The sequence below is a fragment of the Eurytemora carolleeae genome, unplaced genomic scaffold (assembly GCF_000591075.1).
Source record: "Eurytemora carolleeae unplaced genomic scaffold, Eaff_2.0 scaffold359, whole genome shotgun sequence".
Taxonomy (NCBI): domain Eukaryota; kingdom Metazoa; phylum Arthropoda; class Copepoda; order Calanoida; family Temoridae; genus Eurytemora; species Eurytemora carolleeae.
The window spans coordinates 149,733-165,182 of NW_019396374.1; the positions used below are offsets into that span (position 1 = coordinate 149,733).

Genomic DNA, 15,450 nt, shown 5'->3' on the forward strand with positions numbered 1-15,450 from the left:
ATATAGTTGGTTCCACTTAAAATTGTATCAAATGTTTTAAGATTTAAGCCGGCGCTTAATTTAAACCGGGTTTTGTCGGATTTAAACCGCGGCTCAAATTCTTTAAATTCCATCTCTGGGCTATTAATTTACCTTGAATTAAAAAAATGAAAAAGTTTCTTTCTGAAAAACAAAGGAAAAAGAATAACAAAACCTGTCTTAAACAATTTAATATTTGTAAAAACAGCTCAGATAAAGGCCTAAAGGGTACTGTTGAAAATCGGACATGCCAGACTTAAATCGCGGGTAATTAAATTATATCTAAAGCCCTTTTATTAAACGAAAATACAAATATAATAACTTAAAATTTAAAGCATTTGAAAAATTGTAAATTATATAAATCCTGCAATTTATGAAGCAGTTTGAAGCCCATGGCGTTGTATATAAATGGCTGAAGATACTAAAGAACAATTCCTATTCAATCCTCGGTAGTTTAACCGACTTATATACCCAGTCTTTTCTTCCAGGATCTTTTCACAAAAATTGTCTGAGAGGTCCCCCTCTCTTCAAATTCATCCGTTAACTTGCAAAATTGCAAAAATAATTGTGGAAATTTGCACAGAATTCTAATATTTTCATCATTTGAGTTTTATTTTATTTTAGCTCAACATTTTACGGGATATTTTAAACCGGGGAGATTATTATTTCATTTTGTCAAACAGATGGAAACTTTTGAATGAATGTAACTGGTTTAAGTCGAATCAAGTGAGTTAAGGATAAACTTCTTGTAAAGAAAGAATGACTTAAACTCATTTGAATTGACTTAAATGAGTTATGCAGGATACAAACAGTAAAATGGGTATTTTGCACAAGAATTAAGTATTAAGTACACATTTTTAAAATACATATTCTTTTAAAGCTTCAATATATATAGATTTTTCTCTTTAAAATTTTATGATTTTTGAAAGCTAGACTTTTAATTTGTTTTTAATTAATTGTAATAAAAGTTCTGTGGTTCAGTATTCAGGAATTAAGACCTATAGAGCTTTCATATTATGCAGTGTTAAAGGTTTGAAGGAACTGGTTCCATTATTTTAAAGTGTTTGTGATAAAAACCATTTACCTATTTCATTTTTGAGAAAAAATGACAAAACTATGAAGGGTCCCATGAAACTTTGTTCTAAGTCCCTTTAAAGAGTATATCTGGTGATTTTATATTAAATATTCCTTGTTATATCCTCGTGAGATGATTTAGAGCAGAAAATATCCTTGATCAGCACTAACCATATTTATAACAGGGAACGCTAACGATAAACATCGTTTCTTTTTTTGGGACTTTTTAAGGCTCCATACACTGTAATTTCGGTTTTTTTTGAAGTATCTGACCAACGTGTAGGCCGGTAAAGCAAGTATATGTTAGTAGGCACGTACACAAATATAATGAAGATGACTTTTGATTTCACTCTTATTTGTTGTCAAGCTATTAAACAGTATAAATGCAAAAAATGGAAAGAAAAAGAAGCTGTCAATGAAAAAGCTTCTCTTTAATTACTTGTAAACTTAAAATTCGAAAAAAGCTTGTTAACAATTAAAATTTCAATAAAAAGCCGTCTTTATTATATTGATATTATCGCCTACCATTGTAGTACAGTACACATACATACAGACTATAGAGAGTACAGTATTGTTGAGAAATATTGTTTTAAATTATTTGAGCGCTTTATGATTGTATTGTATGGTATATACTATATAACTGCAAAGTTAGAGCGCAAAAACGATCTTTGAAATCCATCTTGCGCTCGCCCCAGACAGGTTGTGAGGCGTGCTGACCATTTAAGAAACATTTTTTGTAAAGTAAAAAATCTTAAATTAAAAAAACGATGCCCCTCCCTAGAGTAGACGGTATATGTATTTTAAGGAGGACAATATATTGTTCACTGGTCGACATTGTTCTCCAATATATGCTTTAATATTTATAGAATCAAGCACTTGTACAGAGGGATTCAACAAATATTTGAAAATGGAGTTTTTCTTCGCGTCTTTTTTTGTATGCTAATCTTACTCTTTTCTATTATAAAAGATATCTCAGAAGTCTCATCACTAAAATATTCGACTCACTCAACTTACACATTTTCAAGGTACTAATGCAAGGAAAGTTATTTCAGAGGGGTGCGCATTATTTTTACTGCAGTGTACTGTCTTTGGGCGGAAAAGTAAACACAAGACGGATGTCAGAGACTGACATGGAATCCATTTTCACAAAAAAAGTCATATGAAATATTCTGGTTGTAACAAATCCAGGAGCAGCTGTATATTCGTCTATCTATCGTAATCTATGATTTTAGTTTTGTAACCTGACCGGCCCGACCGGTCTTCATATTTACCTGTTATCAATAAATTAGTTCAACATCAATCGTTGTTCAGTACGGACAGTGTTAGCCTGGGTAGGCTGTTAGTTTTATATAGTGGCTGGTTAGCTGATAGGACAGTCAGGATTGGCTGAATTAGAGTTTGAGACAAGTAGTAACTAAGTTTATCAGGCTAGATCGTTACATGGTCATAGGAAACTATTATGTGAATTTTCAAAATTATCAAATTTAAATGCTTTTAACCTCCACGGATACTAAATGAACACTGATGCACCTATTCAGTTGTTTACAAATTCCGCTCAGAGAGAACTGGTTTCAATATGTACGCAGAGTATACACGACCGCAATTAACTTTCCTTGCATTAGTACCTTGGACATTTCAAACCACACTAATACCATTCTCCTGGACCTAGTTCCTCAATCAGAATCAAGGGGCTTTTGGACATACACACAAACAAACAGAGATTACTACATTAAAAATATATAATTTAATGAAGTGCTTGTACTTGAGTAGATTCCTTTCTGGAGCACTATTAATTTATAACTTAAAGTCTTCCCACCTTTTGAGTATTCTTTTATCCAGATTCACTCTTTCTACAGCATATCTAAAATAGACAAAATTTTGATAAGTGAAATAAAAAAATATGAAAAAATATAAACTAAAGCTTGCAAGAGCTTCATAATGCCGGAAAAAAGAATCAAAAAAATTCAGAATTGACATCATTGATTTCATATCAATGTAAAAAAACTAGGATAGAATTTTTTTGTAAAAAAACTTTTAAAAGTAAAAATGATGATTCATATTTGAACCTGAACGCAGTCTCTTGATGCTCCTCACCCCACAAAGTCTCCTTCATGTCGAAAAGGCCACCTAAATATTTCAGAAACATTAATTTCATAAAATTAGTTAGAAGTTAGTTAAAAGTTAGATATGAGATGATCCTGCATGAGCTGGATTAAAAAAGGCAATCATTCAGTGATGCATGATCCGAAGGTTTCAATCTCTCGTTTAAAACGTTATCAGAATTTTGCCAATTACTTTTTAAAGAGATTGTAAGCGCAATTTCACGTGAACCTCCAATCTCCATGTCAAGATGGCAATGCCCGATTCACAACGGTACTCCTAAAAGCTTAGTCTGATCAAGTATGAATTATAGATATCAATGTTTGTAATTTTGAAAACTGATCATTTTCTCTACAAAAGTTGCTTGAGCATTTCTAGAGCAAGAACACATGTAAGGATTATCAGAGTTAAATACTTATTAACCTAGAGAAAACGACTATATTATATCACATTATAGATAAGATCAAGGTTTCAAGAGTATCGCTGGGAATCAGGCAATGCCATCTTTGCATGGAGGGTCACTTAAAACTACGCTATCAGTCCCATTATGGTTATAAAATGTGCATATGTCATAATTATAAAACTATCCAAAAGTGTAGTTGTGAGGTAAAATCATAAGCCAAGACGTTGCAATACTTCAAAGTCGATCTAGCCCTAAAAACAACTTTTCACAGTATTCTGGATACATGTGATCTCCGTGGAAACCTGGCCCTTGTCATAGAATCAAAAGTAAGATTAAACAAAAATGGTAAATGGGTTTCAAATGAGCTATCTTAGGATTGGTGATAAATATACATCCCTGCTGTTTACCTTGGTCCCGGAAAAAGCAGAGCTTGTCTGAAAATCTCCTTGAAGACATATTAGATGGGATTTATTTGTACAAAAAGTTGAATTTATACAAAACCATGGAATGAAGAGAAATTCAGTTTATTCTTCGCTAACTATTACTCCTACACGTATATAATTTTCCTTTCATCCTCTTACGGAGAGGGGGGGGGGTCATTAATTAATCTGTGCTGTCCCGTTTTGCTATCAAATCAGAGAATAAGAATAAAGGGAAGGGAAATGGCGCTGGTTTGGCATGAGAAAGCCAGTCGCACTGCTTTGCAGACGAGTTCGTTATCACACACGCACGCTCTTTTGGTACAGACACACAACATGACTACAGTCAAGGAAATTGCAGAACAATGTCATCAATTATAATTAAGTTTGAATAAAGAGTAGTGTATTGTAAACTTTAATCAAATTATATTCTTTGCATGTAAATTTGGCTTATTATAGTGTTGACTCAAATATATAAATAATACATTACATGAATATTAAACTTATTTTTAAGTAAACAATTAACAATAAACAAATGTACTCTCCTAGATTGTGCAAATACCGAGATTCTTATGTACTGTATACACTCAATATACCTACAGTACACGCCTTCGGTTCGTTATCACTTACACACAATCTTTTAATACAGACACACATAAGTGACGTATACTCCCCCTGAGTCGTATACTGGTCTACTTGCGCTAGCTGCCTAAAAGTCGATACGGTACTTTAAATGACCCAGAGTTCTTAATGGGAGGGGGAGGGGGTAGATTTGAAATTTACTAAACACTTGGTTAAAAGGATTAAGTGCAAAACGGTTTACAGGCTATTGGAGTGATAAGAAAATTCCAGAGAAGATTCAAGAAAATAAAAAATATAAAAAAGGAACTCGAGACAACGTATAATCAGATAGAAAGAATTGTACCACAAATTTCATAAAAAGAGTTCTAACTATTAATTTTAAATCTGACCCTGCTTTTAAAAAAGCATAATAGGTCCAACATGAGGATAAGGAGGAGGGGCGGGGGGTTTCTTTACAGTTCTCAGTCTTTTTAGGAATTCTCAATTTACTTTTATAGCATACAAGCAGTCTACGTAAACTTGTTACCAAAAATGTCACCAACTAACAAGACCGAATTGATTATAAAGTTCTGTCACTCATTTTTAGTCTTGGATATGAGAATTTTGAATCTGCAAGACAACGGGCTTGTTTCTTCAATTAAAAAGGAGATATATCTGAAAAATCCTGATTATAGATTTATGATTGATTAGAAGAGTTTTACCTATTTTTATAATTTCGGGAAGGGATGATACAGATTTCATCAGGAGGAGAAGGAAAAGCATTAACATGATGAGACCTAGGAAACTAGTTTTTCAGTGTCTCCTGTATGCCGAGTCCATTAGCGCCTGATCCAATCAGGGTTCAGTCATGTGTTTGTTGTCTATTCTGAACCAATAGAAATAGTATGGCGGTGACATATATCTTTCTATCTATCTCATTATCCAATTAGAGTTCTCAATCCTTTCATCGGCGCTATCAGTAAGTGGACATATTTACTTCTATTGAAACTATAGTGGTACTGGAAGACAAACATTTTTCCCAAGAAATCAATTCAACATTTGTCCCAAGAAATCAATTCCAACATTTGTCCCAAGAAATCAATTCAACATTTGTCCCAAGAAATCAATTCAACATTTGTCCCAGGAAATCAATTCAACATTTGTCACAAGAAATCAATTCAACATTTGTCCCAAGAAATCAATTCAACATTTGTCCCAGGAAATCAATTCAACATTTGTCACAAGAAATCAATTTAACATTTGTCTCAAGAAATCAATTCAACATTTGTCTCAGAAATCAATTCAATATTTGTCCCAATAAATCAATTCAACATTTGTCCAAATAAATCAATTCAACATTTGTCACAAGAAATCAATTCAACATTTTAAATTTTTTGTAATCAAAAACTTTTTTACCTCTCGTTTGTGTTTTAACTGAAAATATTCAGTTTAAATCTCGCATCTTCTTATTTCTACTTGTTAGCTAAATATTTATTACATTTTTTCTAAAAAAAAACAATAAAATTATTTTGAGATCTATACTTTCGTTTTAAATAATTTCTTAACTAGTTCAATAGATTTTCTTTTAATTAAAGAACTTAATTCGACTTTTTAAAAATTCTCAAAATTATTTTCAATTAATTATTTAAATTTTCTTCATTTGTTGCTTTGTCCGATTTTATAAAAATTTTCTGGAATTATATATTTTAATATTTACACAATTTTTTTAAGGGACTGTAAATGAAAAATGAAAAGGGGTATAGGATGAAACCTGAGAATCTCAGGCGTTAAACGATATATATAAAACATCTATCTTATGTTCCTGTCTCGAGAAATTGATATAAAACTGTGTGAAATTTATACGGAAATTCATATTTATATGCAATTTTGTATGAAAGTAGTAGGTTTAAACAGATCATATTCAACAAATATGAAACCAATCTGAAAACTACGATATCCCACAAGAGCCTGAGAATCTCAGGTTTGCTCCTATTATAATCATTTAATATTTATTTTGCATTTTTAATAGATATAATTGATAATATTATTACATATGGTCCGTATAGTTCGTATTACGTCACCAGAACTTCAGCCAATGGCAGTGCAGTATGCTAGTCACGTGATAACCGTAAGGGGGGTAAAGGGGGGAGGGGGTAAGGAGGGGGGATTTTATCGGATCAGAAAAGGATAATACAGTGAGTATTGATTATAGTGTTTGAGATAGAAAAGATGGAATTTCTAAAATAAAGATAAGCTACATTACTTCTATGTTAGAAAAGGGGGATGGGGAGATAAAAAATGTGCTAGCTCTAATGCAAAAAAATGCTTTCAGTAGTTTGAAGATCACTTTTAAACTGAAGGTATACAAGATTTCTATATTTCTAAAATATACCTACATGTGTCTACTGTCTATAGGACTAAAGACATTTCTAAGTGACTTAGAAAAAGCAAAAGGCATTGCAGCACTTCATGGCTTTTTAAATAAAAAGTGGAAAAAGATGTATTTTTCTTTATTTAATAATATTCTTTGAATGTGGTTCAGTTAGAATTTCTAGATTAGCCCCCCTTGAAGTATTTAGTTCCCGGACCTTGGCAAATGAGGATAATCAAATTATATCTTCCTGGATATTCAAACATTATATCTTCCTGGATATTCAAACATTATATCTTCCTGGATATTCAAACATTATATCTTCCTGGATATTAAAACATTATATCTTCCTGGATATTCAAACATTAAGAAATAGTATAAACCTCAACTATTGAGACCGGGTAAACCTTTAAAGGTTCGTCACGAACTTATGGTTTGACCAACCCAATTTCTGCAGCTCTGGTTGAGAAGATTTCAAAGCTTTTTTCTAGTTTTAACTTTCAAACATTAGAGAGTTCTAGGTTTACAATAATCTTAGTGATAAAGATTCGTCACGATCTTATGGTTTGACTGTACCAACTCAATTTCTGCAGCTCTGGTTGAGAAGATTTCAAAGCTTTATTCTAGTTTTAACTTTCAAATATTAGAGAGTTCTAGGTTTACAATAATCTTAGTGATACTGAATATTTCAATTGCTCTAACTAAAATTAGCTTTGATTAAATTTTACTTCTAAATATTTCATGACTAAAAATTTCCATTTTATTTAAAGTATCGGACCGAGGTTTAGGCAGCTAGAGCAAGTTGTTTACTTACAGTACATATACAGTCTAGAGACGGCAAAACGCGACAGTACGACAAATCAACATCTTCTTCTAGTGAGCTTATTTATTTATTGATTATTAATTTACAATTTTATGAGAATTTTTTTAAGTTTATGATTTTTAAAATGCAAAAATATTATTGAAGTCTTAATATTTGATACTAAGCTTCCTAGCCGCTTCGCGCCCATTTCCTGGAATAAAAATGTGGCTTCAATCTACCATTTTCTCTGTAAATCTTGTAAACCCTGTTTAGAGTTCAATTTTTTTAAATTCTAAAAAAACCTCATTTATTTAAAAAACTGAAAGTGAGGCTTGAGGGGGAGATTATGTGTACACAGATCACCAATAAACCAGTTTCTAACATCACACTCGGCAAACTTTCCAAACAATAAACAACAAAAATTTATAGAAATATTCAAACAAGAGAATTTGGATTCCGGGTAGAAATCTTATGGAGTACTATCGAAGACCACCAAAGCCAGGCATGGGACGTAGCTTTGCGGAGGGGGGGATAGATAAAACTCACAAATTGATTATGTGTGCCGCAGCGCCGGCCCCCTAACCTGTCCTAGCCGCGGCACTCGGCCCCCTAGCCTGTGCTAGCCGCAGCGCTCGGCCCCCTAGCCCATCCTAGCCGCAGCGCTCAGCCCAGAAATTGTCTTAACCTAACCTAACCCCCTCCGCAAAGCTACGTCCCATGGTCCAAAGCCAGCTCATCGGCGGCTCTCCTAAGAAGTTCATCAGAGACTCATAGGATTTTCATTGGAGCCCACATAATTCCATTGGAGAACCAAAAGCTTTTCCTCGGAGACCCCCATATTTTCATTGGAGACCCCAAGCTTTTCATCGCAGACCACCAGATTTTTATTGGACGCTCCAAGATTTCATTATAGATACCCCAAGCATTCCGCTTGAGACCCCCCAATATTTTTATTTGAGACCCCTTGATGCTCTGTCTCCGATGGGTAAATTTTGCGCCATTAAGTATTTTGCGTCAGAATAATCAGGATGTCAAAAACCATGACGCTCACCGCCCTCAGAGTCCGAAAGTTCAGTCAGGATATTTCCGATTGTGAAAAGTAAAAAGTGTCGAAAAAAAATCTTAAAACCGCGTTTTTTGTGCAAACACTGGATATTCGCTCACTTGAGAAAACCTCTTCGAGTAGTTAGATAGGCTTAGTTGTGAATCTAAATAAAAAAATTTGTCCATTATGTGTATTTCCAAATATGGAAACATTCACTTAAAATAAAATGTTGAAATCTTGAAAACCTAGCCGTCTGTCTGTTTAATCTTGAAAACCTAGCCGTCTGTCTGTTTAATCTTGAAAACCTAGCCGTCTGTCTCTTTAATCTTGAAAACCTAGCCGTCTGTCTCTTTAATCTTGAAAACCTAGCCGTCTGTCTCTTTAATCTTGAAAACCTAGCCGTCTGTCTCTTTAATCTTGAAAACCTAGCCGTCTGTCTCTTTAATCTTGAAAACCTAGCCGTCTGTCTCTTTAATCTTGAAAACCTAGCCGTCTGTCTCTTTAATCTTGAAAACCTAGCCGTCTGTCTCTTTAATCTTGAAAACCTAGCCGTCTGTCTCTTTAATCTTGAAAACCTAGCCGTCTGTCTCTTTAATCTTGAAAACCTAGCCGTCTGTCTCTTNGAACCTTTGCTGCACCTTGGTTCAAAGTTCCATACCAAGTTCCAAGTTCTTTCAACCTAAAACTTTTGTTTACATAAAACAGATGATTTTCTTTTTTTTTAAAGAGAAATGTGAAAATAAAAGCACAACCGTGAACTTAGAGGATCTTTCAATTGTGCAAAGCCAAAAGTGCGTATTTTTGAAAATTACTAATGTAAAACGAAAAGGGCTTTGGCATTAGATTTTTTCTTTTCTCATTGATTCTTTTACACGTATATATTATCAAAAAATGTAAATTTAGCGGGGTGTAGAGTTGTTATGTGTCGATTTCTAAAATTAAACAAAAACGCAATTTTTTGATATTCTGACGTTTAATTTTCTCTTTAAACAAATTTATTGAAATTGTACTTTTGCTATATTTTTTGTTGGAAGAGAAGGTTTTTCCTTGTTTGATTTTCATCTGTATAAAATCTAATTTTCAAAGTGCAAATACGAATCCATGGTACATAAATGTTCAAGTTTGAAGCTATAAACCAGTTTATTTACTACAAGATAAACCTCAAAACATTTCGATGCTTCAACAATCTATTCTTTGCTTTGGCACGGAGTTAGACAAAAGAATAAAGTTTGCTAAAAATATTATCAACTTTTTTAACAGGGTCATCAGAACAGTAATTAAGAGCGGGGTTTAAAGTAAATCTATGTGTTAGAACATTTTTTAAAGTATAATCTATTGTTTTTGTTAAATGTCTCAAGATCAATTTACACTATAATCTATTTATATGTTTAGATTATCCCGAAACCCCTGTGCTTTCTTGTGCTTTTGCTATAAAATTATGTTTTTCTTCCGAAATACTTGCTTTAACTAAGACGACATCTAAATATATTGAGGGATTACAGGATCCATTCAAGGATAAATATATGAACGGGAAAATTAATTATAAATCTAAATCATTATAAATCAATGCTAGCTACAATTCATACAAAGTATGTAAATAAAAAGATTATCAGAATATATTTATTTTGTCCATTCTCAATGAAACACAAGACAAATGCATTTTAGGAGGAGTATTGTGACAAAAACCAGTCACCCCCTCCCCCCCATGACACCCTAAAATACCCCTCTGTGGGGGGGGGGGATAAACCCAACATCTCTTAGACTTTTTAGGATAAATTGCCTAATAACAGCTGTATTGTGTGAAGCTTTAAACAATGTTATCAAGTTTAATTATCGGCAAACCTTTTTTAATAGCTAATTGTATTCTTTGGGAAATTATTTGTAAATATTGGTTTATTGGTATAGAGGTAAAGATAAGCGTTCTCTTGTGTATACACTGTACAGAATTCCAAACCCCGCTTAAAGGGACTGTAAGCGTAATTTCAAGTGATCCTCCAGGAAAAGATGACAATGTCTGATTCACAACAGTACCCTTTAGAAAAGCAAGTGTTTTTTAAAGAGAAAACCCAACTAAAAATAATCTATTTTCAATTTTAGACATTGATATCTAATTCAAACTTGGTCAGACAAACCTTTAAAGGGTATAGTTGTTAATCGGTCATTTATTGTCAGTATACAGTGTTCATAATACAGAATATGTTATGCTATTAAAGGAATTTTTTAAAATGTTTATCAAAAACATATTTATGAAAACAAACTAAGAATATTATCATAATATTTAGCAGAATTAGGAATATATTTGTTTATATTGTTTTCAGTTACTTTAAATTACTTTTATTGTTTTCAGTTACTTTAAGTTACTTTTATTGTTTTCAGATACTTTAAGTTAGTTTTATTGTTTTCAGATACTTTAAGTTAGTGTAGTTGTTTTAAGATACTTTAAGTTACTTTTTTGTTTTCAGATACTTTAAGTTAGTGTAGCTGTTTTAAGATACTTTAAGTTACTTTTTTTGTTTTCAGATACTTTCAGTTACTTTTATTGTTTTCAGTTACTTTAAGTTACTTTGATTGTTTTCAGTTACTTTAAGTTACTTTTATTGTTTTCACTTACTTTAAGTTACTTTTATTGTTTTCACTTACTTTAAGTTACTTTTATTGTTTTCAGATAATTTAAGTTACTTTTATTGTTTTCAGTTACTTTAAGTTACTTTTATTGTTTTCAGTTACTTTACTTTTATTGTTTTCAGATACTTTAAGTTAGTTTTATTGTTTTCAGATACTTTAAGTTACTTTTATTGTTTTCAGTTACTTTAAGTTACTTTTATTGTTTTTAGTTACTTTAAGTTAGTTTTATCGTTTTCAGTTACTTTAAGTTAGTTTTATTGTTTTCAGTTACTTTAAGTTAGTTTTATTGTTTTCAGTTACTTTAAGTTAGTTTTAATGTTTTCAGATACTTTAAGTTAGTTTCATTGTTTTCAGATAATTTAAGTTTGTTTTATTGTTTTCAGTTACTTTAAGTTAGTGTTAATGTTTTCAGATACTTTAAGTTAGTTTTATTGTTTTCAGATAATTTAAGTTAGTTTTATTGTTTTCAGATACTTTAAGTTAGTTTTATTGTTTTCAGATACTTTAAATTACTTTTATTGTTTTCAGATACTTTAAGTTACTTTTATTGTTTTTAGTTACTTTAAGTTACTTTTATTATTTCCAGATACTTTAAGTTACTTTTATTGTTTTCAGATACTTTAAGTTAGGTTTATTGTTTTTAGTTACTTTAAGCTAGTTTTATTGTTTTCAGATACTTTAAGTTAGTTTTGTTGTTTTCACTTACTTCAAGTTAGTTTTATTGTTTTCAGTTACTTTAAGTTACTTTTTTTTGTTTTCAGATACTTTAAGTTACTTTTATTGTTTTCAGATACTTTAAGTTAGTTTTATTGTTTTCAGTTACTTTAAGTTACTTTTATTGTTTTCAGATACTTTAAGTTAGTTTTATTGTTTTCAGATACTTTAAGTTAGTTTTATTGTTTTCAATTACTTAAAGTTAGTTTTATTGTTTTAAGATACTTTAAGTTACTTTTATTGTTTTCAATTACTTTAAGTTAGTTTTATTGTTTTCAGATACATTAAGTTACTTTTATTGTTTTCGGTTACTTTAAGTTAGTTTTATTGTTTTCAGATACTTTAAGTTACTTTTATTGTTTTCAGATACTTTAAGTTAGTTTTATTGTGTTCAGTTACTTTTAGTTACTTTTATTGTTTTCAGTTACTTTAAGTTACTTTTATTGTTTTCAGATACTTTAAGTTAGTCTTATTGTTTTCACTTACTTTAAGTAACTTTTATTGTTTTCACTTACTTTAAGTTAATTAAAAATATGTACCCTTTTCAAAATGGTAAAGTTTCGTTTTTTTGTCGCTTACGAAACAATAAGTTTGTGTTTCCAAAAACGCAAATCATCCAATCGTCTATCCCTAGGTACAAGAAATGAGTGGGGGTTCGATTTCAACTGAATCAGAGGTAAAACAATAAATAAAAGTGAGTATATACGTTAAAACAAGGAATAAAAGTGAGTATATACGTTAAAACATCGAATAAAAGTGAGTGTATACGTTAAAACAATGAATAAAAGTCAGTGTATACATTAAAACAATAAATAAAAGTGAGTGTACATTTTAAAACAATAAATAAAAGTGAGTGTATACATTGAAATCATGAATAAAAGTGAGTATGTATGTTAAAACAACAAATAAAAGTGAGTGTATACGTTAAACAATGAATAAAAGTGAGTGTATACGTTAAAACAACGAGTAAAAGTGACTGTATACGTTAAAACAATGATTTAAAGTGAGTGTATATGTTAAAAGAACGAATAAAAGTGAGTATATACGTTAAAACAACGAATAAAAGAGAGTGTATACGTTAAAACAACGCGAATGAAAAAAAGAGAGTATATACGTTAAAACAACGAATAAAAGTGAGTATATACATTAAAACAACGAATGAAAGTGAGTGTATACGTTGAAATCATGAATAAAAGTGAGTATATACGTTAAAACAACAAATAAAAGTGAGTATATACGTTAAAACAATGAATAAAAGTGAGTGTATACGTTAAAACAACGAATAAAAGTGAGTGTACACTTTAAAACCATGAATAAAAGTGAGTGTATACCTAAAAACAATTAATTAAAGTGAGTGTAAACGTTAAAACAATGCGGAAGCCATAAAAATAAATCTGTTTACCAATACCCTTCAATGTAATCATCAATATACTTATCAAAAATACTTTGATTTTATGTTATTCTATTTCATATAAGAATGCTCAATGCATCTAGAATAATAAACAGGGTGCTGTTATAGGCGCAACAAGGATGTTTAAAATGGAGGGGGTGAGTTTTTACCAGCTTTAGCAACGTAAAAATGTGCCTTTCCAAAAACGTAATCTAAAAAAAAATCCTCGATGTAGAAAATTGTAAAAAGAAATCTTAGCTGTAGCGTTTTTTGTCGGCATTTTCAAAGTTAAAATACGAAAATTTAGAATTTGATGATTTTTCTAAATTTAGAGTGTGGATTAAGGTATAGATTAAGAGTTTATCATGAATCTGTAAAACGTTTTAACTGAAAACAAAGTTTTCTCTTTACTACTCAGCTATGCCAGGTTTTAAATATACAGGGGTATATAAAGTATCGATAGCATCATGTTTACTTACTTACATACATTTCACTAGAAGGGGATCATTCATTTGGCGTACTGTCCTGGTTTGATCCCAAAGAATGATCTTTACTTCTATACGTAGTTTAATGATCATCAAGAATGATCTTTACTTCTATTTATAGTTTAATGATCATTAAGAACGATCTTTACTTCTAATTATAGTTCAATGATCATTAAGACTGATCCTTACTTCTATTTATCGTTTAATGATCATTAAGAATGATTTTTACTTCTATTTATAGTTTAATGATCGTTAAGAATGATCTTTACTTCTATTTATAGTTTAATGATTGTTAAGAATGATCTTTACTTCTATTTATAGTTTAATGATCCTTATGACTGATCTTTACTTCTAATTTTAGTTCAATGATCATTAAGACTGATCCTTACTTCTATTTATCGTTTAATGATCATTAAGAATGATTTTTGCTTCTATTAATAGTTAAATGATCATTAAGCATGATTTTACTTCTATTTATAATTTAATTATCATTAAGCCTGATCTTTACTTCTATTTATAGTTTAATGATCATTAAGACTAATCTTTACTTCTATTTATAGTTTAATGATCATTAAGAATGATTTTACTTCTATTTATAGTTAAATGATCTTTAAGAATGATTTTTACTTCTATTTATAGTTTAATAATCATTCAGAATGATCTTTACTTCTATATATAGTTTAATGATCATTAAGATTGATCTTTACTTGTATATATAGTTTAATAATTAAGATTGATCTTTACTTCTATTTATAGTTTAATGATCACTTAATGATTACTAAAAGTGATTCTTGCTTTTATATGTCATAACATGATCAGCTAGATAAAGCATAATTCTAATTACTGTTTAGTGTTTACCTAGCCAAAGTGGCAGTTAGGATGACTTTACACTTCTATATTTAATTAAATGATCAAATATTGATCACTACTTTTTACCTAGTTTAATTTGCAGCTAGAATGATAATCACCTCTATATTTTATCAAATTATCAGTTACATATAATAATTATTAATTTATATCTAGTTTGATTGGCAGCTAGAATGATTATCACTTCTATATTTTATCAAATTATCAGTTACATATAAATAATTATCATTAATTTATATCCAGTTTAATTCGCAGATAGAATTATTATCACTTCTATACTCTATTAAATTATCAGTTACATACAATGATCATTAATTTATATCTAGTTTAATTGACAGCTAGAATAATTTTTACTTTTATATCTTATTTAATGTTCAGCATAAGCTTCGATTATATCGTTTTAATTTTCATTTTTAATTTATAAAGTTTTAATTAATTAAATTTATTAACAAGATAAGTGATTAAATATTTCTTTAAGAATACCTGAAGTATAGTTAATTAAACTAGGGTTTTAGATAAAGTTAGAATTAAAATGAAATGAAAATAATAAGGGAAAAGTATGGAAACATTCACTTA

At 30.3% G+C, this 15,450-nt stretch overlaps 1 protein-coding gene across 1 annotated transcript in view; it reads right to left on the reverse strand.

Annotated features, from left to right (window-relative positions):
* The window catches only part of LOC111701976 (glutamate receptor ionotropic, kainate 2), a 45,752-nt gene extending 39,684 nt beyond the window's left edge, over positions 1-6,068 (reverse strand). Inside the window, exons 1-4 of the mRNA XM_023473484.1 lie at positions 5,992-6,068; positions 5,298-5,461; positions 3,159-3,219; positions 2,909-2,953 (exon numbers count right to left, since the gene is read on the reverse strand). Coding sequence (XP_023329252.1) covers positions 2,909-2,953; positions 3,159-3,219; positions 5,298-5,364 — 173 coding nt within the window. The 5' untranslated portion in view covers positions 5,365-5,461; positions 5,992-6,068. The remainder of the gene's footprint in view (positions 1-2,908; positions 2,954-3,158; positions 3,220-5,297; positions 5,462-5,991) is intronic.
* Positions 6,069-15,450: the final 9,382 nt, after the last annotated feature.